The sequence below is a fragment of the Gracilinanus agilis genome, chromosome 5 (genome assembly GCF_016433145.1).
Source record: "Gracilinanus agilis isolate LMUSP501 chromosome 5, AgileGrace, whole genome shotgun sequence".
NCBI lineage: Eukaryota > Metazoa > Chordata > Mammalia > Didelphimorphia > Didelphidae > Gracilinanus > Gracilinanus agilis.
In genome coordinates this window covers 65,792,694-65,819,508 of record NC_058134.1, presented here as the reverse complement: position 1 = coordinate 65,819,508, position 26,815 = coordinate 65,792,694, and the positions used below count along the sequence as shown (strand labels likewise).

The window sequence follows — 26,815 nt, the reverse complement described above, 5'->3', positions numbered from 1 at the left end:
GAGGGGGAGTAGAAATAGTATATAAAATGCTAAATCGGAAAAATGATTTTTAAAATTACCTTACCATTGGTTGAATAGTCTATTTATTTTGTTCTGTTAAATGCTATCTAAAACTAATAGCAGAAAATCTTACTTTTTTTACTGTAATGAACAGTTCACTTAGAACAATTTTAGGAAAAAACAAGATAATTTAAGAATATTAAGTTACCCTAATTCGGTTTTATTTTGGTATTGCCCACTTGATGCCAAAATAGTAATTCATTTACCTGTGGTAAGATCTTAAATATCCTTTTTTGCTGGCCCCATCAGTAAATATGGGCTAGTTTTGGTGGCCCTGGTGCTCTATTTCCAGGTAATGGGTGGAAGGCCAAATGTATGGGTTGAGGAGCTTGTCCAAATGTTCTTCTCCAGTGGAGTCTGGGTACTGACTATCATCTTTAATACTTGGTAAATAATTTGGTGCATAAATCTTCCATTTAAAGTGATTTTAATGAACATATCTATTCTGAATAAACCAGACTTTAATATTTCCTCCAGTTTTAAAAAATTGTGATTAATTAGTATGTTTGTAAATTATTACCTGTATCATATCATACATATCATATCATAATTTTAAAGAATTTAATGTGGACCTAGACTAAGTCAAGATTACTGTGTTTTTTTATAATCATAAAATTTTAAATAATTTTATCTAACATTGTTACATGGCCAGGGTTTGTTTTTAAACACATGTCATCTGGATTTCTTACTGTTTTGTGAATGAGCTGTTCCTTAGTTTTTACCACACTAGGTTTAGTTTGGAAGTAATCTTATTTTCATAGCCTATCATAGAAGGAAGACTAGTCTGTTGAGATGCTCTGTAGTGATATCTTGGACTTCTATTTCCTGAATGAAATATATCTGATGATATGAATCACAAGAGGAGGTTATTTCCTCAGATTTATCATCTCCCCCATTTCAGATATATAGTGTAAGAGCAGCTGTAGTCAGCTGACAGCTCCTGCTTATGCTCAGATTTATCGAGAGATGGTGGCACTATTTTAAATGCAGAATAGAGCATTCATTTCGTCATCTGGAAGCAGAAACGGCAGAAGCTCCGGGGAGATGAGAGACGGCAATGTTGCCCTAGTGGGAGGGAAGCTTTGTAGCACATCAGCAGAACACAGTGTCTGCGGAAGGCAGATATGTGTCAGGGATTCCTGGCCAAGATGTGCTGTACTTTCTGCAATGGTAGAGAAATCAAGCAAGAAACGAATAGAAGCCGGAGACACATATGTTCACAGGAATGCTGAAGGGTTTGGTGCTTTACTGCCCCTTTGCTTCAGTTGGAACCTTCCAGAGAAATCAGCCTACATGTATTTTTAGCTTGCTGTTTCCAGCACCAATATGACAACATAATTCTGTCTTTGTATCAGTAAGCAGTTTTTACTATGTTTTCCTATTTTCTGCCAGCTACAGTTTACAAAGGATGTCACAGCACTGGTAAGAAATGCACAGTAGCCATTTCCTTTATTTGTAAGGCATGTTTTTTCCCCCTAGATTCGTCATAATAGTCTATTAAACCTGCAAGTTACTGAACTAGATGTTTGTTCACAGAAATCCCTTCTTATGGTTAACCTTGCTAATGTGCAATATGTGCTTGTGATGCTTACCTTTTCTTTAATTCGGTTTTGTTTTGTTTTGTTCCATTTCCTAAATGTAACTAGTGTTCAATGTAGTATTTATTGCATCTGGTTTTTGAGTGCCTCGCCCCCCGCCCCCCCCCCCCCCCCCCCCGCACTGGGCTTTTATGTTTATGACTGCATTTCAGCTTGACAACATGCCTAAATGCAAATTCTAAGACACATTGGTTCTGAATTAATATTGTTATCATTAGAGTAGGAAATGTAATGTTAAGCCTATTTGTATCAAATCCTGAGCAAATGCTGAGCATAAGCTTTTATTGCATTGGTCAGCTCTATGTTGTGAGTCTCTATTTCCATTTTAACTATTATAAAGTTATTTTTATAAGTACCTTTTCTAAATAATGTCATAGATTATTGGAAAAATTATTTAGAATGCATGATTATTATTAGTAGGTATGCCTTTATAAAATAAGGAGATGAATGAAATTTACAAAATAAAATATAACCAGTTATCATGTTCAACATAAGGTAAGATGTGAAATAATTTACTAACCTGGATTATTTGAGTTTGAGGAGTTCTGTATGTTTTTACAATATATGNGTTCAATGTAGTATTTATTGCATCTGGTTTTTGAGTGCCTCGCCCCCTGCCCCCCTGCCCCCCGCCCCTGAACTGGGCTTTTATGTTTATGACTGCATTTCAGCTTGACAACATGCCTAAATGCAAATTCTAAGACACATTGGTTCTGAATTAATATTGTTATCATTAGAGTAGGAAATGTAATGTTAAGCCTATTTGTATCAAATCCTGAGCAAATGCTGAGCATAAGCTTTTATTGCATTGGTCAGCTCTATGTTGTGAGTCTCTATTTCCATTTTAACTATTATAAAGTTATTTTTATAAGTACCTTTTCTAAATAATGTCATAGATTATTGGAAAAATTATTTAGAATGCATGATTATTATTAGTAGGTATACCTTTATAAAATAAGGAGATGAATGAAATTTACAAAATAAAATATAACCAGTTATCATGTTCAACATAAGGTAAGATGTGAAATAATTTACTAACCTGGATTATTTGAGTTTGAGGAGTTCTGTATGTTTTTACAATATATGCTAAATGTGAAAACATATAGAAAAGCATCATTTGGGTAATAGATATTAGATATTACTTCAAAAATCTTATTCATTGAAAATATATTTAGATAACTAGAATTTTTAATATTTTAATTTTCTTTTATCTGGGAGGGAAAAAAGGATTCTGACTTATGGGATTTATTGAATACATTTAAGCTGTCAAAATCCCCAAAACACAAAATGGGGGAATTTTAGAAGCAGTTTGTAGCAAATAAAAAGGGGGAAAGATTTTGATATATTTACCAAAATGTTAGAAAAGAGAATCATTAATACCCATTTATATTACAGTTCACTTGGTTCCCGAACTGACTTTTCCCCTAAATTTGTGTTATTAACTAAGGTGGTCTTATGTTTAGGTTGAAGTGAATGTCAAAACTAGAAATTATTGCTATTCTTAAGGATTTTAGATAACATACTCTTTTTATTCCTTCACAGGCATATTCTCAAGATGCCTACTTGAAAGGCAATGAAGCTTACAGTGGCAATGCCCACAATATTCCTGAACCCCCACCCATTTGCTATCCCCGGCTTACTCCCTCCTCTTCGGGGAGGGCACAACCCGTGGAAGTAGCTCCTTCTGACCCTTCACTGAGCAAACAGCTGGTCAGTACCTCAGGATTGACCCAACCTGGCAGGGCCTACAGAATGGAAGTACAAGTGCCTCCGTCACCACCAGATGTTGCAAAGTCCAATACAGCAGTGTGTGTTTGTAATGAGACTGTAAGGACCGTCATTGTGCCTTCTGAGAAGGCTGTAGATTTGTCCTCTGGGAGAAATAACCTTACAGGCCCATCACACAGAACTGAAGAAATAAGGTATGGCATCAATGAACAGGCCTCTTTCAAAACACCTTCAAGGACTCTATCACCATCCTCTTCAGCTCCCACTCCCCATTTAATTCATCAGACTCCAGGGTCCAGATCAATAGATCCTTCTGGAGTGTCCATGAAATCTGGAAGCTATGGTGGCCATTCAGAAGGAATCTCAAGCAGTAGGCCGCAAGCAGCAGATACTCCCTCCGTTTCTGCTAATCATTATTCTCCAAATTCCCATCAGCATATAGACTGGAAAAACTATAAAACCTACAAGGAGTATATAGATAATAGACGATTACACATGGGGTGCCGGACAATTCAAGAAAGATTAGACAGCTTGAGAGCAGCTTCTCAGAGCACAACAGATTACAGCCAGGTGGTATCAAATCGTACTCCATGGCAGACGCGCCGAAGGAGCACCTCCCACGATAGAGCCCCCCAGCCCGTTCAGATCCGGCAGCGAAGCGTGTCCCAGGAAAGACTGGAGGATCCCGTGCTCATGAAGTACTGGCCGAGAAGTGCATCTCAGGGGGCGCTCACTTCCCCAACTGTTAGTTTTCAAAGCCACAGAACACGCTCGTGGGATTATCTCGGGGGGCAGGGCGACGCGTCGGAGAAGGCCAATTCAGAGAGCCTCGTGTCCGATTTGAATGGAGATAGAAAACAGACTTATAAGTGGACAGGATTTACTGAGCAGGACGATCGGCGAGGGATCTATGAGAGATCTAGGCAACAAGACTTTCATAAGTCTCTTCGAAATTCAAATTTTACTGTGGCTCCTAGCATTTTAAATTCAGATGGTAGACGAGTGAGTGGTAGAGGAATAGGATCTGGTTCTCAGTTTCAGAAAGTTTCACCAGATTTAAAATCTCTGCAGTCAAATAGGAATTTTCAAAATGCTTATGGAACATCATTACCTCGAGCTATTTCACAAGACAGGTCTCCTCTGGTAAAAGTCAGAAGCAACTCTTTGAAATCTCCTTCGACATATGTAGCAAAACCATCATTTAACCAGAACTTGATCATTTCTATCAAAGACCAAAGACCAGTAAATCACTTACATTCAAGCAATCTGTTAAATCAGCAATCAAGACTAAGAGCTGAGAGTGCTCCAGACCACATGGCAGAGAGTGGGAAGACCCCCTCTCCCTCCGCAGCTTCTGCCAAGCTTGCCCTTCAGATGAGTGACAGTTCTCCTCCTGCCGATGATTTAGAGCTAGCTGCCAAACAAAATGCACAGGAAGCTGAAATTCAGCTCTCAGGTTCCCCAGATAACAAAGAAACAGTGGTCCTGAGGGAGAAACCTCCATCTGGGCGCCAGACCCCACAGCCTTTGAGGCACCAGTCATACATCCTGGCCGTAAATGACCAAGAGACTGGCTCGGACACTACCTGCTGGTTGCCTAATGATGCACGCCGAGAGGTCCACATAAAGAGAATCGAGGAAAGGAAAGCATCAAGTTCCAGCCCACCTGGTGATTCCCTGGCTTCCATCCCATTTATAGGTGAGCTCTCTGGTTTAAGTATCCTTTACCAAAATCAATGGGTCTCATGACCTCTTTTGGCTAATATTCCAAATCTTTTAGGAGTCTAGGAAGACATATTCAAGTTAAGAAATTGGGACTGTATCTATATCTATCTATCTATCTATCTATCTATCTATCTATCTATCTATCTATATATGTGTATATATATATACATATATATATATCTTTGTAATTCTGTCAACAGGTAGTTAGAGCATACGATCTATAACCTCTAAAAAGCAAAAGCTTTTTGCTTTCCTTTATGTATATTCTCAAAATTTTTAGATTTTTCTTCCTAGTTTTACAAATTCTTCTTGTCTTTCACACTTCTGTCATCTAAAATTATGTTAACTTTGATTTCCTTTTTTTACATGATCTTAATGATATAGTTTAACATTGTGAAATAAGCTTCTTTTCCTTTGGGAAGGAAGGAGTTGGTTCGTATTTATGAAGTGCTTACTGTGTTTAAAGAGCACTGTGCCAGTGCTGGGGATGCAAATAGAATGGTGAGACAAGCCCTGCTCTCCAGGAGCTTACATTCTATTAGCAGAGACAATACATGGATGTGATTTCAGCTGCAAGTCAGATGGAAAGGCCCCATGTTCCCTAGTGTGTGGGAGCAAAGGAGATGGTAAAATGCTTCTTCTTTACTGTGTTTCTACGGATAAAAATCCTATTTGTTTCTCATATCAAACCTTTGACATTTTTAAGTACCTTGGAGATAAGAACTTTCTTTTCTGGATTTCAATAGCTATGGTTATAATGAATATAAAGTTGATATAAGTGGCTCTACAAACTAAATTCTTCTCAAATTCTGATTTATCTGAAGTAATCCCATGTTGTTGCAGTGATACGTTAAATTTCTTTTCAAAACTCTTTTAAAGTATATTCAAATTTATTATATTACTCTTAATTTTTTAAAGCTTGGATTAAATTAATTTTAAATATATTGTTTGCTACCAGTAGAAAAGTATGTTAGGCATTGGTGTAATTTAAAAATAAATAAGACAAGGTCTCTGCCCTCCTGGTAATCCTAATCCTTGAGGAGTGATGCTTCTTAAAAGATATATGAGATATACCATGAAAATCCTAGCCACATTCTACAAAGAGTTCTTTGTACTTTAACAAATCTTAGAATAAATTTGGGAAACTTGCTTAAGGAATAGGAACTGTATTAAAATCTATCAAGCATACAATGCCAAAGTTGCTCTGGTAGGCCATGTGATGAATACAAAGTAAATATAATTCCTATATGCAAGGAATTTTAGTTCTCAACGTTAGTTTAATTTAGAAAAGATAAATGATAAACATAAGATAAATAACAATATAGAATAATATAAAAGCCATACTATGTATTATATGTTGATGACTTGACAGAGGAATCAATGAACAAACATTTATGAAGTGCTTGTTATATGCCAGGAAATGCCAGGTACTGGGGGTAAAAAAGACAAAAGTGAAATAGCTGCTAAACAAAAGCTTATTTTCTAGTAAGAGTGAGGGACAGACAGCTTACTGACACAAAATAAATACAGAACAGAGGTAGATGGTGATTTTAGGGAATAACAGAACACTAACAACCGAGGGGAATTGAGAAGGGCTTTTTGAAGGTGGCATAAATACAACTCCAGGTTCCCAGAAGAGAAGGAGAGGAATATTTTAGGCAGGGAGGATGATCTATGCAAAGGCACCAAAGTGGGAGATGGGATATTGGGTAACAAAGAGCACAGAACTCCTTAGAAAGAGTAATGGAAAATTCAGCTGGAACCAGGTGGAAAAGGATGTTAGATGCCAGTGGAATTTGTATTTTATTCCAACAGTATGGAGGCACCAAATGTTCTTGGTTGGCAGAGTGATGTGATCCACCTATCTGGGAAACAGAAGCTCCTTGAGGAGCTTTTTTTTGTTTTTGTTTTTGTTTTTTGTTTCCCTACAGTGTCTGCCACATAGGAAGTATTAAGAAATACTTGTTGATAAATTGATATAGATGATAGTGAAGGAGTGCATATTGTACATACTCATTGAATATTTAGTGAATTAATTTAATGTGGTATAAATGTGTTTTCAAAGGGTAAAATTATAGAAGCAATAGTCTAATGGATATACTTAGAGCTGACATTTTATAATTATAATAATTAAATATAATAAGTATAGTTCTTGAAGGTCAAGGTAAGTATTTTATAAGTAAGATAATGGAAGGTGATATTTCTTTTAGTATTTCTTATCTAATTGCTTTCCTTGGGCACAATTGATGGCTGGTGTTTAAATTTAAAATAAGTATTGAAGTAAAACAATAAAAAAAAAAGTTAATTATTTAATCATATTCTCACCATAATTAGTACCCAGTGCTAGGATGCCTTCTGAATTGCCTCTACTAAAGTATATAGAGTAAAGCTGAGTTGATGATGCTACATATAACATGTGAGATAATAAATGATATGTTTATAAAAATAAAATAAAATGCAAGTTAGGTTCCATAAAAGATTTCCATGAATAGGAGATCTTAAAATTAGGTTAACTTTAATTCAGGGTCTTTATTTTCATTTTTGTTTTATTTTATTTTTTTTTACCTTGTGTATTGGCCTCAAGGCAGAAATATTAAGCTGTTTCTATATTGTAATTACACTTTTATGCCCTATTTGAATATGTGGCCTATATGTGTATATCTGTGCTAAAGAAATATCAAAGAGGTGACCATTTTCAATCAATAAGTATATCCATTTAATATCTGGGCAGTTAGTGAGACCTTGATTATATACTCAAAGAGTAATATAAATCGAATTGTATTTATTACATAAAATGTAAGCAACTGTTGCAGGGGTGGGGGGGATCCTGGTCAGCCAGGTAGTTGAGCTGGGCCTCGAGTCAGAAAGAATCACCTTCCTGAGTTCAAACTTGGCCTCAGATACTTATTATGTGACCCAGGCCAAGTCACTTAACCTAGTTTGCCTCAGTTTCCTTATCTGTCAGATGAGTTGGAGAAGGAAATGGCAAACCACTCCAGTATCTTTGCCATGAAAACCCCAAATATGGTCCCAAAAAGTCAGACACAACTGAACAACATTATCCCATTGTTTCTGTCCATGGCCTCATTCCCCATCTAGTAAAGGATTTCCTAACTGGTCACGGAACCATTTTAGGCCTTGAAATTTGTTAATGGATATTTACTCTTAGAATAAAGATAAGATTGAAGAAAATTAGAGAAACCAAATCTTCTGTTCATGTGGAAAGAGATATTTTTTGATAAAATTTTATATGTAATTTAACATGTTAGTAATTTAGAAAGGACTTGATTTTGAAATTACTTTTCTCTCATAGAACTCATTCATAATATGCAAAATACAAGGACTTTTTATAAATGCAGTTTGGGGGCAGCTGGGTAGCTCAGTGGATTGAGAGCCAGGCCTAGAGACAGGAGGTCCTAGGTTCAAATCTGGCCTCAGCCACTTCCCAGCTGTGTGACCCTGGGCAAGTCACTTGACCCCCATTGCCCACCCTTACCACTCTTCCACCTATGAGACAATACACAGAAGTTAAGGGTTTTAAAAAAAATTGAAAAAAAAAAGCTATAAATGCAGTTTGGGAAGTCTTTGTGTAGATTTTGTGTAATCTTATTTTTAGAGACTTCATTTGTTTTACTATTTTAAACTGTATGTTGAGCCTCCAGTTAGATCTTTTGGAGATCACTGTGATCTCATTAAAATACTAAGAATGGCTTAGTATTAGCTCAGTCATAAAAGAGGAGCAGTTATGTCTTGAGTTTTCCTTCCTAAATACCAAGAAAGAGCCAGAAGTTCTCAAAGAACCATTTTTACTATGAGAGAAAAAGTAAGCTCTTAGAGATGCCGCAAAATCAGGAGTGCTCAGGCTCCTGAGGATTCTGAGTTATTTGTTAGGTAGTTAACCTTTAGCATTAAGAAAAACTTGTTAACAAGTAGAACTGCCCAGAAATTATGAAATGCGTTTTAGTTGGGACTAAATGGTCACTGGGGTTACTTCCAGCTCTTCAATTCTCTGATTCTGTGAAAATTTCCAGTTTAAGCAAGCAGTGTAGTTGTCTGATTTGTCTTTGTAGTTTTGTGCATCTTGAAAACTTTGCCACTTTGCATTCTACCATTGTATGTGATTATCTATACCCTGTTCTAGAATGAGCCGCACTTAATTACTCTACGGAATTATAGTGTCATGGAAATGGAAAATGAGATAGAATTTATTTAACATTTATTTCTTTTGGGATTGTTTACCATATTTCCTTAAGAATATTGGTCATATAAATAACTGAATAATGATTTTTTAAAAGTCCTCTTTGACAAAATTTTATGTTTTTTTGAATGGCTTTTAAAGTACACTGAAGAGAGTTATGATTTTTAAACATTCTTCACTTTTTTGCTTAAAGGTCATAACTCCTTTTTATCCTAGCATTTACCCTAGCTTGGCATTTTACAAATATTTACTGATTGGTTAAAATAGACTCTCCCAGACCATTTGAAGTTATTGTACTGATAGCATAATAGATAATAAAAACCTAAATTATTATTCTTATTTCAAGTCGAGTGTGCTTTTTGACTCGAATTCATATCCTCATCATGCAAAATACAGCATAATCTTTTCTTTAGTTAAAAAAAATCTTTGGTTTGAATAATCACAAAGTTCAAAAGTAAATATTAGAGTATTCAGCATGCTAAATCGAATGTAACATTGACAAATTAATATGTTCATAATTCACAAAAATGCTTCAGTTTTTCATCACAAATGAGTTACATAATGTGGGCTCTCAGCTCCTTTTTAATTCTTTTATTGTTAGACTTTGAATATTTCTGTGACCCTACACATTCTTTCTAAATATACAATCTGGTGTTAGATGTGCAGTAGGCAAGGTGATGTCAGTTTTGATTTGGGATGAAAGATAAATGGTATTGGGGAGTATCTCTAAGCCAAACACAAGTTTTTCCATTTTATTATACCATATTGTTCTATGTCATTTACTCTAGACTTTTTATTTAAATTTTTAGGAAAATAATATATACATATGCAAAAACAGAATGAGAAATTGAAGTACACCTTGACTTTGTCCTTAATACCCACTTTTTGGCCTCCTCTACCAAATTAACTATAACATTGAACCATCCAAATCATAAAATACATTAAATTAACAAAGCAGTTTGACACAGAGCAATTTATTATTTCAGAAAAATATTTTTCTGCAAAGAGCTTTATACATTTAAAAGGTTATTTGTATTGACCATGGATAATCCAAAAATCATTAATAGGTTTTCCTCCCTATGTTATTGTTCCATTTCTCTTTATGAGCTATATGTGTATTATTATTCATTTAAAAGTATTCTGTGGGCCAGCTAGATGGCTCAAGGTTTAGAAAACCTATCCAGGAGTCAGGAAATCCAGGATTCAAATGTGGCCTCAAGCACTTCTTAACTATGACTCTGGGCAAATCATTTAACCCCTATTGCCTAGCCCTTTCCACTCAATTCTAAGACAGAAGGTAAGAGTCTAAAAATTAAAAAGCATTTTGTAAAACCTCCTAAATTCAGTGGAAATATGCCATATTTCTGAAATATCTTTAATCTTATTTAAAAGTGGGTAAATGAAAGAAATAGATGATTGATTTTACTATTTTGACACATATTGTTAAGTTGTACAATTTATCAAGGAAATCTGACTTTTCATATTACTAATCTGCTGTTAGTTCAAACAAAGTAATCAATTTTGGATGATTTTAATGTATATTATCATATTTTTTCATTATCCAAGATAAGGATTTCATTATAGGTTGATTTCTATTTGTCAAGAGTTTTAATTTTTTTTAAACCCATATCTTCTGTGTATTGGCTCCTAGGTGGAAGAGTGGTAAGGATGGGCGATGGGGGTCAAGTGACTTGCCCAGGGTCACACAGCTGGGAAGTGTCTGAGGCCGGATTTGAACCTAGGGCCTCCCGTCTCTAGGCCTGACTCTCAATCCACTGAGCTACCCAGCTGCCTTCAAGAGTTCTTTTTACTGACTTTTCTCTCTTAGACTTTTTAATTATATTTTTAGGGGAGAAACTCTGTATAGGCAAGGCCTTGGGAAAATCTTATTATTATAAAGTTAAATGTATGTGAAATGGCAGATCTACTGTAAAAGTAGCATATGAGGTTTTCCAAGACCAAATAAAGTGATTTTAGGTATTGCTCTTATCTTTACTAGTCAAAAAAAGTGAAGAGAGATGACAGCGTTTCTCCCTTCAACTTAGTATAACTCCAAAATTATTTACACACATTTCATTGTCCAGATTTGTGCTTATAAGCGAGCCAATTTGTGCTTGTTTCTCCAAGCTTTGGGCAGCTATGCACTCATGTCAGAATACACTATAGTCATTTTCTGGCACTTCTGCAAAATTATTTTGTACTCTATTCAGTCCTAAGTTTGAACCAGTTCACCACTAAATGTGCAGGTATGGGGAGTGAGTCATCGGAAATCTAAAAACAGGTGCTACCAACTATCAGGATCATCTTAAAACATTTTTAAAGAACAGGTTACAAAATAGCCATTTTTATTTTCATAAAAAACTATATAAAGAAAAATCATTGACTTATTAGATCCTTAGATCTTTCACTTGAATCCTGACCACATGTAAAATAAAAACATCTTGTTTTGTGCACTATATGTTTTTTGAAAAGTTGCATATTTGGGCCAGCTGGGTAGCTCAGTGGATTGAGAGTCAGGCCTAGAGACAGGAGGTCCAATTTCAAATTTGGCTTCAGACACTTCCTAGCTGTATGACCCTGGGCAGGTCACTTAACACCTATTTCCTAGCCCTTACTGCCCTTCTGCCTTAGAACCAATACAGAGCACTGATTCTAAAATGAAAGATAAGATTTTTTTTAACTTGCATATAAGTCAAACCTTAAACTTAATTTTAAGAAAAGATGTTATTTAGAGTAAAGATATATTACAATGATAAAGCATATACTTTTCTGTTAAAAATCCATTTATGAATTGAATAACCATTCTCCAATTTATCTTCTTATTTTTATATCTAAAACTATAAGAGGCAGTTCTACCTAATGATATTTGGATTGACAGCGATTTTATTTGAATGAAAGTCAGCTTATATTACTTACTATCCCTTTTGATCTCATTTTTAAACAGGTTCAAGTCCTAGCTTTGTTATTTTGTTGTGTGAATGAAGGCAGCTACCTTTCAAAGCCTATTTCTTCATCTGTAAAATGGAGATAGTATATGCCCTACCTATCTCATGAGTTGTAGGGAACAAATGAGATTCATGTATGTAAAGTCCTTTTTCAATTCTAAACGTCTACAATTATTTTTTGGTGTCTCCATCCAATAGAACGTAAGCTTTAGGGCAAGGACTATTTTTGGCTTTCTGTGTACTTCCAGTTAGTATAGCACAGTACTTATTTAGTGTTACTAATGACTTGATAAATGTCTGTTGATCAGTTTATTTGGTTAAAATATGAATTTTCTCCTTTCTTTTTCTGTTTTAAGTCATATGCCTGAAAATGATTGACTTCAGGCTTTAAATTTGTCTGTATATTCTTAACCCGTTTAACCTGATTAAATTGTTTTTTTTTTCCTTAAACAATAAATTAGAGCATTTGTTTCAAGTTGGTGAAAAACAAATTATTTGCTTTTTATGTCTTGGGTTTTTTTTTTTTAAACCCTTGTACTTCGGTGTATTGTCTCATAAGTGGAAGATTGGTAAGGGTGGGCAATGGGGGTCAAGTGACTTGCCCAGGGTCACACAGCTGGGAAGTGGCTGAGGCCGGGTTTGAACCTAGGACCTCCTGTCTCTAGGCCTGACTCTCACTCCACTGAGCTACCCAGCTGCCCCCTTGGGTTTTTTTTTTAACCCTTATCTTCCATCTTAAAATCAGTTCTAAGTATTGGTTCCAAGGCAGAAGAGTGATAAGGGCAGGCATGGAGCCAGGGTTACATGGCTAAGTAGGATCTAAGCCTAAATTTGAACACAGGATCTCCTTCTCTGGACCTGACTCTCAATCCACTGAACTCCCCTAGGTGCATGTTGGTAAACCTATGGCACATGTGCCAGCGGGGGCTGCCCCCCTTCCCCTCTCTACAGCACCTGAGGACATTTCTCCTATTCCCCGCCCCTTTGCTCAGCAGCCCAATAGGAGCTTCCTCCATCCCCTGTCTGAAGTAGGGGGTGGGGCTCACATGCAGAGTGAGGGTTGCAGTTTGGGCACTCAGGCTCCAAAACGTTTGCCATCACTGGCCTAGCTGCTCCTGACTTTTATGTTTTCTGTTAAATGCTATGAGTCCATTCACTAAACTTAGTCACAAAACCCCCAATTTATGAAAAAAAAACCTGAACTTTTACTGGAAATATATTCAATTGTAAAATGCAAGTTATCTTTATATAGAAGAGATACTAATCTTCAAATTATCCTAGACATTGTTAGGAATAATCACATAAAAGAGGTTAGACTTTAAAAACACTGAATCAACTTCAGAATCTTATTATCTTATCTAAACTGTCAGTATATGCATCCTATAAGTCTAACAAATGTAAATATTTTTCCAAACATGTCAGTGAAGGTAATTTTAAGTAGGTGATGGAAGTCTTGGCATTAACATTTTTAATATTTGTTGACTGTCAAGTTAGGTCCATTTTTAAAAATGAAACCTTTTTTGTTAACATTTTCTGATCTGACTCAGTGACAAGATAATAGACTATCCTTGTGGGTTTTGACAATTTGTCCAATAGCCACTCTAAAAGTAATACTTCCACTTTCCATTTAAAAAATCAGAATATTTACATTGCTAATTTGTTGCATATTACCTTGTAGATGAGCTGACTAGCCCTAGCATTGACCATGATATTGCACACATTCCTGTTTGTGCTCTCATTTCTACATCTGCCTCTCAAGTACCCACTATAGCAACAGTTCCTCCCAGCCTCACAACTCGTTCACTCCCTTTAGTTCGACGTCAGCTACCATGTGATCATGGTAAGTATAAAAAAGGAAAAGTATATTTAAAAATTACCCCCCCAATCCTATTTTTCCTTCCCTGTAAGAAGGATCAAATCTTTGATTATTTAAACAATTAAATCATACATCCAAATGTTTAATTAAAAAAATGTATGGTATAAACCAAAACCAAATAATAAAATCATTTGAAAGGTTAAAGATTTTGAGAAAGACAGAGTAGAAAATAAGTTCTGACAGTTTGTAAACAGATTAACCCACAGGCAATTTCATCACTTAATAGTCTTCATGGAGAGTGCCATTACTTCAGGGTAGTCTATTAATGAAAAATTTATATTGACTCTATCTGAGGCACCCAGTTCCAAAGTCCAGTCTTTGGAGGCCAGCCAGCTTTTCATTGTTCTTGTTCACTTTTCATGTGTTTTTAACAAAGCAAGCTGATTATGTAATTTAAAAAAATTAATCTAACCTCAAAACTCCCTTGTTAGGGTGTTTCATTTATGCCAAGACTGTGAGATCTAGGAAGGCATATTTATTCTTTGAATCACGTAGCATTTGTCAAGTATGACAGTATTCAGTGTGCACTTGCTGTGAATGAAACATACCTGCTTACCCTTTATGGTGTTTAGAAGCTTTGAATTTAACTCCGCTAGCAAAAAGCCACGTGGGTCAAGTCTATTCCTTTGCCCTCTTTTTAGATCAGAGTATTTAAGAGGTACTTGAATCGTGTTACTCCTTTTAGAACATTAGGCCCCATTAACCTAGGATCCGATTTAGACCAGAGTGACCCGAGAGCTTGAATCCAGAATGTTCACTGTACAGATGAGGGAGGCGATGCCCATTGTGGTGACTTGCCAGGGTCACAGACCTTTGACTGGCCAAGGTGCGATCCAAACCCCAGTGCTCAGAGTTTTGTGTGTGTTTTTAATTATTATTTTACTTGTGTTAACAATGACATATTCTGATAGGTTTCATAGAATTCTGAGCTTATTTATGCTTCCTTCTCATGCTTTTCCTTTCCTGAGGAAGGAATGGGGTGAAGAACCAGAAAAGTTGTTCAGATTCCCAAGTGAAGAAAGAAATTGAGTTTTCCTTTTTGGGGGCCTTGTGCAAAATGTTGCACCTACCATTTTTAGCTTTTACAAATTCACTATTCCTCCAAATCTATATTTAATGTTTTTGAGATTGGTGGGTTAGCCAGAGTATAGAGTTAACTTCTCTTGGTATAATATGCAAAACATGGAGGGGGGTGGGTGGAGGTTAGTATAGGAAAAGCTACACTATTTATAGAAGGGAAAAAAAATAGCAAAAATGAATCAAAGAGCTGATTATTCTACCAGATTGTACTATCTATTGCCAAAAATCCTGATTTGCCAATTGTATGAGTTCATCCTTGATTCTAATTATAAATGTAAGTTTCCCAAGGATAATTTACAATTATGATGTTTTTTTCCTGTCATAATTATATCAACCATGAAAAGGATTTCTTCTATACTTTTTATATTTGCAGTTATTTTTCTGTAATCTTTGTTCCACTCAGTTCCATTAGACATAGGAGACATGGAATCATAGAATTTCAAAGCTGAAAATTTGCTTATAGATTATCTGTTCCAACAGGCCTAGTATATACTTGTGAAAACAGTTTGAGTAACTTACCCAAAGTGTAATCATTAGTCATATATCTGTATCTAGAAACTCGAGGGTTTGGGACTCATCTCTTTTGTAGTCAAGTATACTTCTAGAAGGCAGCTAAATGACTTGGGGGATAGAGGACTGAGACTGGAATTGGGAAGACCTGAATTCAAATCTAGTATCATACACTTACCAAGCTTTGTGACCCTGACCAAGTCACCTAACCTCTGTTTTCCAAATCCTTTGGAGAAGGAAATAGTAAACCACTCCAATATCTGCCAGGAAAATTCCAAATGGGGTCACAAAGAATCAAACAAAACTAAACAACAAATTCTGCTACTACCACCTTTTCTTTCTTAAATACATTAATGTATCTATTATTTAAAGGAATATTAGAATAAATCCTTGGGTAAAATGAATAACTATAATCCCATATTCTCAACTTGGCAAATATAAAATTTCACATATCAATTTTGTTTAAAAGGATTTCACCTACATCTAAATTTATAGTATCATTAGTGATTTGGTTTGGCAATTTTTCCTTTTTCCATTTATTGGAGCTAAATATAAAATAATAGCTGGTGTATATGTTATATGTGTACATAATAGCTGTTGAAATGCTTTTGCAAAATAATTTAGAGACAAACTACTAGCCTGTGATTTTATTCCAGAAGATTGTTGGGACAGGTAGAGGAAGGAACATGAGAAAATTAAAACTATGGATTAGTAGCTGGAGAATATAGTATGGCAGGAGAATAGGCAAAATCATTTAATCTCTAAACTATAAGATAACCACAGAATGCCCTTTAGGTGTGTGGAATAAGTTTGCATTTTTTAAAACCTCATATTAATTGATCTGTTTAAATGTACTTTATGGATTAATATCAGGGTCATTATTCAATAAAAAGTTGATTGAATTTATAGTCTCATGAAAATCATTTCAACATATACTTGACCAAATAAGCACACTTACTGTACATTATAACATTACTCTAGCTACTATGATTGATACAAGAAAATCCCAAGATAAAGCCTTTGGCTTTCAAGTTAGGAATTTAAGATATAAGATATATCAAACAATAGAGAACAATTCCTTCTAATCAATGATACCCGTTTCTTGATTCTCCCAACTTCCCTGAACAAGCCTCTGCTTCTTTACTAATATCTTCATCCTTCTGCCCTACTATGCTCTTCTCTACCAAATGTCTATTCCTTATGGATGACATGGAATTTTGAAGCTAGAGAGGCCTCGGGAGATTATCTTGTCCATGTCCTCATTCCACTTATAAGGAATCTATTCCACAGAGGTAAAGAAGTTTGTCTTTGTCACAAAACAAGTTATCAGAAGAACCAGAGCTTGAACCTAGGGCAAATTCCACTGTATCCCATCATAATCCTCTTTTTTGTATTTTCTTGGCAAACTTAATCATTCTTTGGCTTGATATATATCTATGTTGATATATAGTTTACTCCCAAATCTAGATTGCTCACCCCAACTTCATTTCCTTTAACTCAAGCCCTCTTTTTCTAAATTCAGTCCAATAGGAATAGTAAGTGCTTGCTATATGTAAGGTGCTAGGGATAATAAGGCAAAATTATAAAGAGAAGAAAAAGCATTACTAATTAATGGAGTCAGGGAAACAATAAGGATGAGTAAGGGCGTTAGAACTTGGATGTCTCACATTTAGTTCAACTCATCATGTGTACAAAAGCAAACTTGAACCTACCTACTTATAACCTACCTGCCACCCCATTCCAAACAAAGCTCCTCAAATGATTTTATTCTCTCAGTAATCCTAATATTCTGGCTATTCTATTTATTTCATATTACATATCCATTTTGTCATTATTTTTTTTCTTCATGATCTCATAGCCAGTTTTACTGCCGTTAACTTCACTCTTGTAAGGATATTACAAGTTCCTACTAACTGCATCCCATCTTGATTTTCAAGTATTATAGCATCTTGGTTGAACTTCATTTTTAATAACCAAATTTTCCTTGCAAAACTTATACTTAGTAAGTCAACTAACTGTCCCCTACAAAGGATTTAGAAAGCTGTGTAAGGGTCCAGTGTACCTTATAATCCAATTCCCATTCTGGCATTTGTGTCTTATACATCTAATTTTATTTTCATTGGGCTATCTCTGTGTCTCTTCCACTTGAATGGTATGTGGTTCTTGCTAAAAAGTAACAGTATTCATACTTACTTGTTTATTAACACTGTCAAAAAAGTGAGATAACTTTAATAAGTTAGTTTGTTGTTCTTGGTCAAACCATACTGATTCTTTATATTACTTGTTTACTGACCATCTTTTCACAATTAGTTCTTTAATTTTTCCAAGAATCATACTTAAGCTCACTGGCATTGATTTTACTGGCCTTGTTTAAAGCGCTCGTCTCTTCCCTTTTTGGAAAATCCAAAAATTTACCATTCTCCAAGCTTATGAGACTTTTATTTTTTTAGTCTTTATCATCTCATTGACCATGGTGCAGTAATCTCATTTGCCGGCTTTTTTAGTACCTGAGGTGTTCATCTGGATCACCAAATAATTAACTTCACTCTTTAAGATGGAGCCATATTTGAATCAGTTGAAGAAATACATTTATTATTGAAGTTCAACTGAGCCTTTATTGTCACGATGCAACCATCCTACTTTTTCTTAATTTATTTTTTTTATCCTACTCCACAACAGTTATGGAAACTTTCTCTTCTCAAGCTTCCTGTGGCACTTGTTCTGACCAACTTTCTTAGCTACTAAGACTTCACTTCACACTTTGCTGGGAAAAAAATGAGGCTATTTCCCAAGAGTTACTCTTTCCTCCCTCATTCTTGTCTCTCATCCTCTTACTCCACTATCTCTTCTTTCACTCACTTAGTGTCAGATCAGGAAAGAGCCTTTCTTCTTTCCTAGATCAAGTCCTTCTTTAATTTAGGCCTATCTTCTCCAGTAGCTTGCCCCAGCCATCATCTCCATTTTCTCTTATTTTCTATCCCTCCCTGTCTGCTGGCTCCTTTCCTGTCATTTAGAATCATGCCTATGTCTCTCCGTGTGTGTGTGTGTGTGTGTGTGTGTGTGTGTGTGTGTGTGTGTGTGTGTGTGTTTTTAAGCTTTTTTCATTGCCATCCTCCCTGCTGCCTATCGTCCTACACATATCTCTCCTCCCCTTCATGGTAAAACTTGCAAAGCTAACTATGCAATACTTCCTTACATTTTAAGAGCTGTATAGGGAAGCTTTAAACCAATGGAAAAGCAGCACAGATGATGAACTTTCTTTAGTACTTCAAAAGGTAAGTCATTTCTTCTATGGAAGCAGACTATAACTTCTCCAAGTTTTAGTGGAAGATTGAACATTGCTATAGTGGAAGGAAAACTTGATTCAGAATGAAAAAGGCCAGGCTCTGTGAATGTCCTGGGTGTCTACAGGCAAAACATTAACCCGCTCTCAGTTTCATCTCTTACTTTATGAGCCCACCAAGGTTCCTGGGGGGCAAGCATTGGATCCTACAGCATGTCACCAAAATCTCCATTTTAAGCATTAATATCATTTTGTTGTTGTTCTTGAGTTGTTTCAAGTCATATCCATCTCTCTGGGACTCTATTTGGGGTATCCTTGGCAAAGATACTGGTGTGGTGTGCCATTTCTCCAGCTTATTTTTGAGATGAGGAAACTGAGGCAAACAAGATTAAGTGATTTGCACAGATTTATATGGCTAGTAAGTGTCTGGGGTTGGATTTGAACTTCCTGATTACATGCCCAATGTTCTATCCACTGTGCCATCTAGCTACCTAATCTCAGGTGGCACAGTGCTAGAGATTTTGGGGACCCTCAGTATATAGGGAATCCAAGAAGTCTTTGGGACTCCCTCTATAAATGAGCTAAAATGTTACCTAATAAGTTAGTGTAGCAAAAAAAAAATTATGAATTGATGGCCAGTCTTTTTGGTGAGGAACCTCTGAACTCAGTTTGGCCACTGGGCAAAACAGTCTTTCTTCAGAACCTTTCCAACCTGATAGGCCTATCCTGGACTTCTGCATCACTAACTTGGCCTCAGAAAATCAGGATGAAGCATCAAAAGAGGAAACTTTTGGTGGCCAAAAGAGATAGGGTGGTGTGGTGGAAAGCACTGGACTTAATGTCACAAGAAGAGTGGTCAAGTCTTGGACCTGCTGTTTTTTGGGATGTGTCCCTCGGTAAATTATCCAAACATTGAGAAGCTCCTTTCTGTTCTAATGACTTCATGGGAATGGTTCAGAAAGCTCTGTAAACATAAAAGGGCTGTTTATATGAGCTGTTATTGTGAAACCCACTGAACCTTTCAGAGGGATTACTGTTTTTGAAAGTTTATTTATCTCAGGACGGTGTGAGAAACATTTTTCAGAATATTTTGAGATAAATTTGAACAATATCTTTTATTTTCACCAAGTACAAAAGGGAAAAAAATGTCTAAGTTGTGACCCATAAGTACTCACCTGCCTTTAATGGGGGGGGGAGCATGTCATTGTAGGCAATACTACTTCTGTGTTTGTCATAGTTGATCCAGATTATCTGAAGGAAAATTCTAAATTTGCAGAAATATTCATTATGGAATGCTTGAGACAGCTTTCTTAGTTGAGAGTACACACCCCCTCTCACCAAGTGTCATCCAGAAATGGCACGCTAGGAATCGTTCAGTTCAGATCAGTTGTTTCTATGTGACCAGTGGTAGAAGGAAAAATTTCTCTAGATTTTATCAGCGTAAATAAACTGGCCCATTCTAGGGTCTTCTCCTCAAATGAACCTTTGCAGATTTTGCTCCAGTTATCAGAAAACCAGATTTGAGTGTCAGATTTCTTCAAACCAGAAATTCTGCTTCATTTCAGAATTTAGTTCAGTTCTCCCTCCTGCAGTCCAGCTGGTGAACAGGAACTGAGGTCAGGACTCTTTTGCCCTGCGTGCCTCTCCCTTCCCCACCACAGACGTGCGTCCTTTCCCTGTGCACAGGCTCAGCCTGAGGCACCCTGGTGCGTCCTGGCCCGGCCCATGGAATCTTGGGGCCTCCCCCAACTGCCAGTCCCTTGAGAAGTTGGGCCAGTTGGTCATCCTTACCTGCGGGAGCCCCGCTCCAATGGAGGGCCGTGATGGAAGCCGTAACGCCCGAGCAGAGGGGCTGGGCCCAGCCCACCAGCCCCGGGAGCCCCTGCTGCCAGCTCCTCCCGCTTCTCACGGGTAGGATTGAGCTCACGGGTGGGGGGCACAAGGAGAGCTCTCCTCCCCCTGGAGAGCCTCGCTCACAGAGAGGTCTGGCCACGGTCCATCGTCCCTTTGGCTCACTGTGCATGGTCAGGACCCCTCACGCACGCGTGCCTGGGGCTACCCCACAGGATCTCCTTCCCGGCCCCTCCTCCTTGGCCGCTTGACCCTGTCCCAGTGCCAGGGACCCAAAGTGGTTCTTGTAAAGGTAGAATTCTAGGGGGGTTCTTGTGCCCCACCCCCACTCCCCATCATGCTGGCCCTGACTTCATAGTGCCCAAGTCAAGGCTCCATCTCCAGGAGGTCGGGCTTGGGCAGTTCTTTACGGTCTTCTGGGAGACCGATCTAATGAAGAAAGAGCAACGTTAGGTTCCTTAGAGAAGTCTAGGCACGAGCGTCTCCTGCTTTTTCCCATTTTGAAAGCCAGAAGCTGACCTGAGAGGGTCTTTTACAGGGACCTCTCCGAGGCCCAGAGGAGTTTGCAGAGTCGTCAGAGAGGGGGAAGGGCCCTGAGCTCCGGGCACTGACTCCCGCCCGGGGCCCCTCTCCTTCAGGAGTAACCTGGAATTTTTGTGCTGGCCACATTCCGTGATTTCTGAGGTCAAGATATATGGATTCTATCCAGCTGAAGCGGGGAGAACATTTAGAACTTGTTTAGATGCTCCTTGTGCTTTGGGATTTGTTCCCAAACCCAACCAGGAAGCCCCCTTCTCATTGATTTTTGAGCCCCGTGACCAGAATTGCCCGCTTAGGGTTTAGCCAACGTCAGCAGGAGGGGAAGGGGCTCTGCGTACCGGGCGCCTCGATGCCTTTCCACGGGGGTCTCTGGGCTGAGGCTACACTCTAACATGAGGTGTCACACCGCATAGCAGGTTTTTTTTCCTGAGCTCTTTTGTGTTCTGCTGGTGACTCTTTTGAATATGATATTTCTTGAATACTTCAGACTAAACTTGGTGCTCTCAGTTCATTTCCAAGGATACCGACTTTATGACCCTGTATCATGCAGCAGTTACCATGCTCCTACACAGAGTAGAGTCAAAATAGGCCCTTTAACATTCCATGAGAGACCATGTGCTGGACTGGATGGGGCGTCCTTGAAGCAAGGAAGTCCTGGATTTCAACCCCACCTCGGACACATCCTAGCAGTGCAGCTCTGAGGCAGTCACCTCCTCTCCTCCTGGCGCCCTGAGCAGTCCAGACTGCAGAGGGCCGAGGAATCAGATGAACGTTTAAGAGAGGAATGTGAAACAAAATACATAAAAGGACCACACAATGTCATGTTAATTTATAATTTATAATTTATAATTACTGCTTTTCTGCCTTAGAACCAATACATAATGTTGATTCTAAGATAGAAGGTAAGGGTTTTTTAAAAGGTACTACAAAAATCCATAATGTAAAGAGGAATTTTTGAGATTTTTAAAGTAAGGAATAAGTATAGAAAATACATTTCAACAAATACAATAAAATTGCCTCAAATTAATAATTAATAAGCTCATAATGTTGTTTCTGCATGTGTGTGTATGTGTTGTACATGTTTGGAAATATGGTTGTTTTCCTTTCTCAGTTGTATGAAGTATACTTGAAATTTCTCAGAAGCAGATTTTTATTGCTTGCTTAGAATTTGTATCTCTTATTAGAATGATTCTTAGATCAAAGAAGATGTACACACACACACACACACACACGCACACACGCACACACGCCCGGGCCTTATTTGCTCTTCTGCTTTAGAACCAATACACAGAATTGATTATAAGACGGAAAGTGAGGATTTTTTTTTTAGTGTCATTATATTAATTTACTTGCTGATTTTTTTTTTCCTCCTGAGCAAAGAAACACATATACTGTTTTTTTTTTATTGAGTTGAACTTCAAATTGAATTGTTGCAGTAGAGATTCTAAACTAATTACTTTGATAAGTATTTTCTTTTTATGTAGAGATCTGTTTGATACAATTTAATGTTCTGAATTGCTGTTTTTTTGTAAGGGTGATCATGCTTTATGTTTTCATTGGTTCCTCTCTTTACTAAACTATTACTAGGGAATAAGATCAAGTCCACTCCCTCCCCCAAGTTGATTCATAACTGGCTAATCCAGTTTTAAAATTGGTACCTAGAAACTCTGCCAAATTTTTCTTTAGTTTCTGATCTGTTAATGAGACCATTTAACAGGTTAATATACTGTATTACTTTATAGATGAGCCCACCAGCCCAAGCATTGATCATGACATCGCACACATTCCTGCTTCTGCTGTCATTTCGGCCTCCACCACTCACGTGCCCAGTATAGCAACGATTCCTCCCAGCCTTACCACTTCGGCGCCTCTAATTCGACGTCAGCTGTCACACGACCATGGTAAGTATCAAGTAGTGAATGTCTAGGCCTAATTCTAACCTCAGTTGTTAATCTAAGAGGCCATAATATTTTATAACTTGATTGTCGTCGCAACAAATCTCAAAACCCCACCGTAACCATCTGAGTGTTCACTTTTTTGTGTAGGATCTGTTGGGCCTATCCTAGATGGCCAGCGCAACTCAAAAGCAGAGAGATCAAAGTCCTACGACGAAGGCCTCGATGATTACCGAGAAGAGGCAAAGGGGTGAGGATTGGCTGTTTTTTGTGAGTCCCTCACATGTTCTGTGTGTGTGTTGGTGCAGGAGCATTCTGAGGTGTTCCATTTGTTTTTTTCTTATATATGGCATCTATAAAAGTCTGAAAAATGAAGTCACGCCTAATTATCAGAATATGTACAGAATAAACTGACTTTAATGTGGTCCCTTAAGTGCACCTAAAAAGTTTCCTAGTCTGAATTATATGTTAGAGACTCTTCTTGCATTGTGGATTTTAAACTCTTTACCTGATGCTTCTCCATTGAATAGATTAGAAAGAAAGAGTAAATGGACTATCAAGGAGGATGAAGTAGTTACTTATGAGGTACTATTTAAAGTAATAGAGAGATAACTGCTATTGTTTCTCATTCTCCCTGGAACACACAACTTTAAATGACAGTAAGGCACACAGGATCCTGATGGCCACTCTCATATTATTTCCAGTTATTAATCTATTATTAATTAATCTCTTTGGGGTTCTTAATGTATCATTTCAATTAAGAAAGATCAGTTTACAAAACTGGGAGATTACCTCTGTAATCGTGTTTTCATCCTTAAAAAAATTCTTTTAGAATATTAAATCAACTTTTTATTGAATGTTAGCTCTCCCATATGACACATTGGAAATACCCTTTTGTATTTGAAGTACTATTTTGTATTTGTTACGCACATTTAGATTCCTTTTATTTCCCCAACAGGTCTTTTAAACATGTGTCTAGCTTGAAGGGAATCAAGGTAGGTATTTTTTTTATATTCAAACATATTGTAGCTGTGATTCTGTTTAATTTTGATTACTATAGCACTCTCATTTTTATCAAGGTTTATGTATGCAAGAAATCAACTTATACCAATACTTAAATACTTTGAATTTTTTTCCTTTAATTACCCCCCCCCCCGCAGATTACACAATAGCAAATGCAAGATCAACTCATCATCTAGTTTTTATAAAATACATATTTGTCACATATGTTACCTCAAAAAGTCTTCCAAATATCCCTAAATTATTTTAACTAAATATGAAAACAAAACTTAGAAGTAAAATCTTGATAGCAATGAAATTCACCATTTTTGCTGCTTTTCTATTACACTATCAAAAACCTTGCTATCCAAATGTATTTGTTTTTATTAAGATATTTTCTGAGGGCTTCAGTTCAAAAATAAATTCCACTTTGACTCCCCATCCTCTAGGGAACCCTCTAAAACTATAAATTGCAGAGAATGAGTCCTTACTTGGGTGATCACTAGAGTTAGTGAGAAAAGGAGAAGAAAACTACCTAATGATTAGCAATTGCTAAAGAGACTATAAAGAAGATGTTCATTAGGGTCTAACCAAGTAAGTTGAAATCACTCTGAAGGAATTTGAAAACTGAGTACTGAAGATTCCTTAATTCATATCCCTAGATTACTTCTTCATACAAATTATTTTAAAGGAAAAAATAGAAGACATCTTGGGTTGGCTTTTTGTTGTTGTTTCTTTTCTATAGGTCTTAGACAGCCAGAAATCTTCAGAAGACTCTGGGTCCAGAAAAGATTCCTCTTCTGAGGTATTCAGTGATGCAGCCAAGGAAGGATGGCTCCATTTTCGACAGCTTGTCACTGATAAGGGGAAGGTATTAAATTTTAAAGCGATTCTTTATGTCCAAACCAATTAAACACATGGCAAATTAAAACATTCTTACTGATTTTTAATTTTTACTTTTGTCCAGATGTTAGGGGAATATAATTGCAAAGTCTCTGGAAAGGAAGGAATGTTTCTTTGCTCTAATCAGTTTTTATTAGTTTGTGTAATAGACATTTAAAAATATTCATTTTTTATTATTTGCATTACAAGGCTCTTAATCCTTTCTAGTTTAGATATGCCATAACTTCACTTCTTTATAAATTAAATGTATTTAATTTTTATCTAGATATTATACCCTTCACAGAAAACTTCACTATAAAAACTTTCTAAGTGGCCATTAGCCAACTTAATCATAAGTAAAGTGCCTTTCAGTGTTAAATATCTTAAAAGATCAACATAATAAATTTGTTGTGCATTTAAGATATAATTTGCTATAATATAAAACTACTGAACATTGCTTTCAATCATATTGTTTGTTCATAGTATATTTTAAATACTGGGTTAAGCTGAATACTTCAATCCATCTTAGGCTTCAAGATTTCTCAGTCCTTAATTCCTCAAAAAAAAAAAAAAACCCACCAAAAAACCCAAAATAATCCTCTTCTAATCCTAGTTCATTCTGACTGCCTCCATATCTTTTATTGTCTCCATATTTTTGTGTAATTTGTACTATGTTTATACTCTATAGTTTTTTCATTTATATTTCCCCAACTAGATTACTAGTTCCTCAGAAGTAGGGATACTAGCTCACATTTATGTAGCACTTCAGAGATGTATTCTCATATATAAAGGTGAATTGTTATTTTTATTATCCAAAGGAGAATACTTTTTGAGTTAGTGTCTGTAACTTTTTATGAGCAGCTATGCACAAACACTCAAGTCTCTGTCTTCTGTGCACTGGTTATGTTTTCCAGCGAGTTGGTGGGAGCATTCGGCCATGGAAACAGATGTATGTTGTTCTTCGGGGCCATTCGCTTTACTTGCACAAAGATAAACGGGAACAAATTACTCCATCAGAGGAAGAACAACCTATCAGTGTAAACGCATGCTTGATAGATATTTCTTACAGTGAAACCAAGAGGAAAAATGTATTCAGGCTTACTACCTCGGATTGTGAGTACCTGTTTCAAGCTGAAGACAGAGATGACATGTTGGCCTGGATCAAGGCCATCCAGGAAAGCAGCAGCCTCAGTGAGGAGGTGGGTTCTGAGAGAGGCCCACAGTCTCCATCTGGACATCCTTGTCCCTATGTTTCTCTCTGATGTGAAGAGCGTTACTTCATTTTTGTAAGGAACAAGGATGCTTATAGAATCCCAAGAGTTGGGAGGGTCCTCAAAGATTATCTCATCTAGTTTAGATCTGAGGGGAGGAATTTCCACCATAACGTCCCTGACAACATTTCCTTGACAGGAACCCATTTTCTTCCCAGGTAACATTTCTTTTTTGCATACTTCATGTTTGGGAGGCTTCTCCCTGTATAGAACACACCTGTTGGACCTTGTTCTACATCTCCCACCCACCCCTTTTCACATAATAAACCTTCAGATCATTTAAGATACATATTCAAGATGACGTACAGGAAGGCACTTTGAAAATGCACTTTTGTGTCTTTGTGGTGATGACCATTAATAGAGTTCTGCCAGTG

The 26,815-nt window shown here is 36.9% G+C and overlaps 1 protein-coding gene across 2 annotated transcripts in view; it reads left to right on the top strand.

Annotated features, from left to right (window-relative positions):
- The window catches only part of ARHGAP21 (Rho GTPase activating protein 21), a 61,790-nt gene that overhangs the window by 11,869 nt on the left and 23,106 nt on the right, over positions 1 to 26,815 (top strand). Inside the window, exons 4-10 of one of the 2 annotated variants that reach the window (XM_044679530.1) lie at positions 1,453 to 1,482; positions 3,201 to 5,085; positions 23,137 to 23,295; positions 23,440 to 23,539; positions 24,248 to 24,284; positions 25,034 to 25,159; positions 26,085 to 26,369. In XM_044679530.1, the coding sequence (XP_044535465.1) occupies positions 1,453 to 1,482; positions 3,201 to 5,085; positions 23,137 to 23,295; positions 23,440 to 23,539; positions 24,248 to 24,284; positions 25,034 to 25,159; positions 26,085 to 26,369 (2,622 nt within the window). The remainder of the gene's footprint in view (positions 1 to 1,452; positions 1,483 to 3,200; positions 5,086 to 23,136; positions 23,296 to 23,439; positions 23,540 to 24,247; positions 24,285 to 25,033; positions 25,160 to 26,084; positions 26,370 to 26,815) is intronic. The other variant, XM_044679529.1, reaches the window with a different exon arrangement.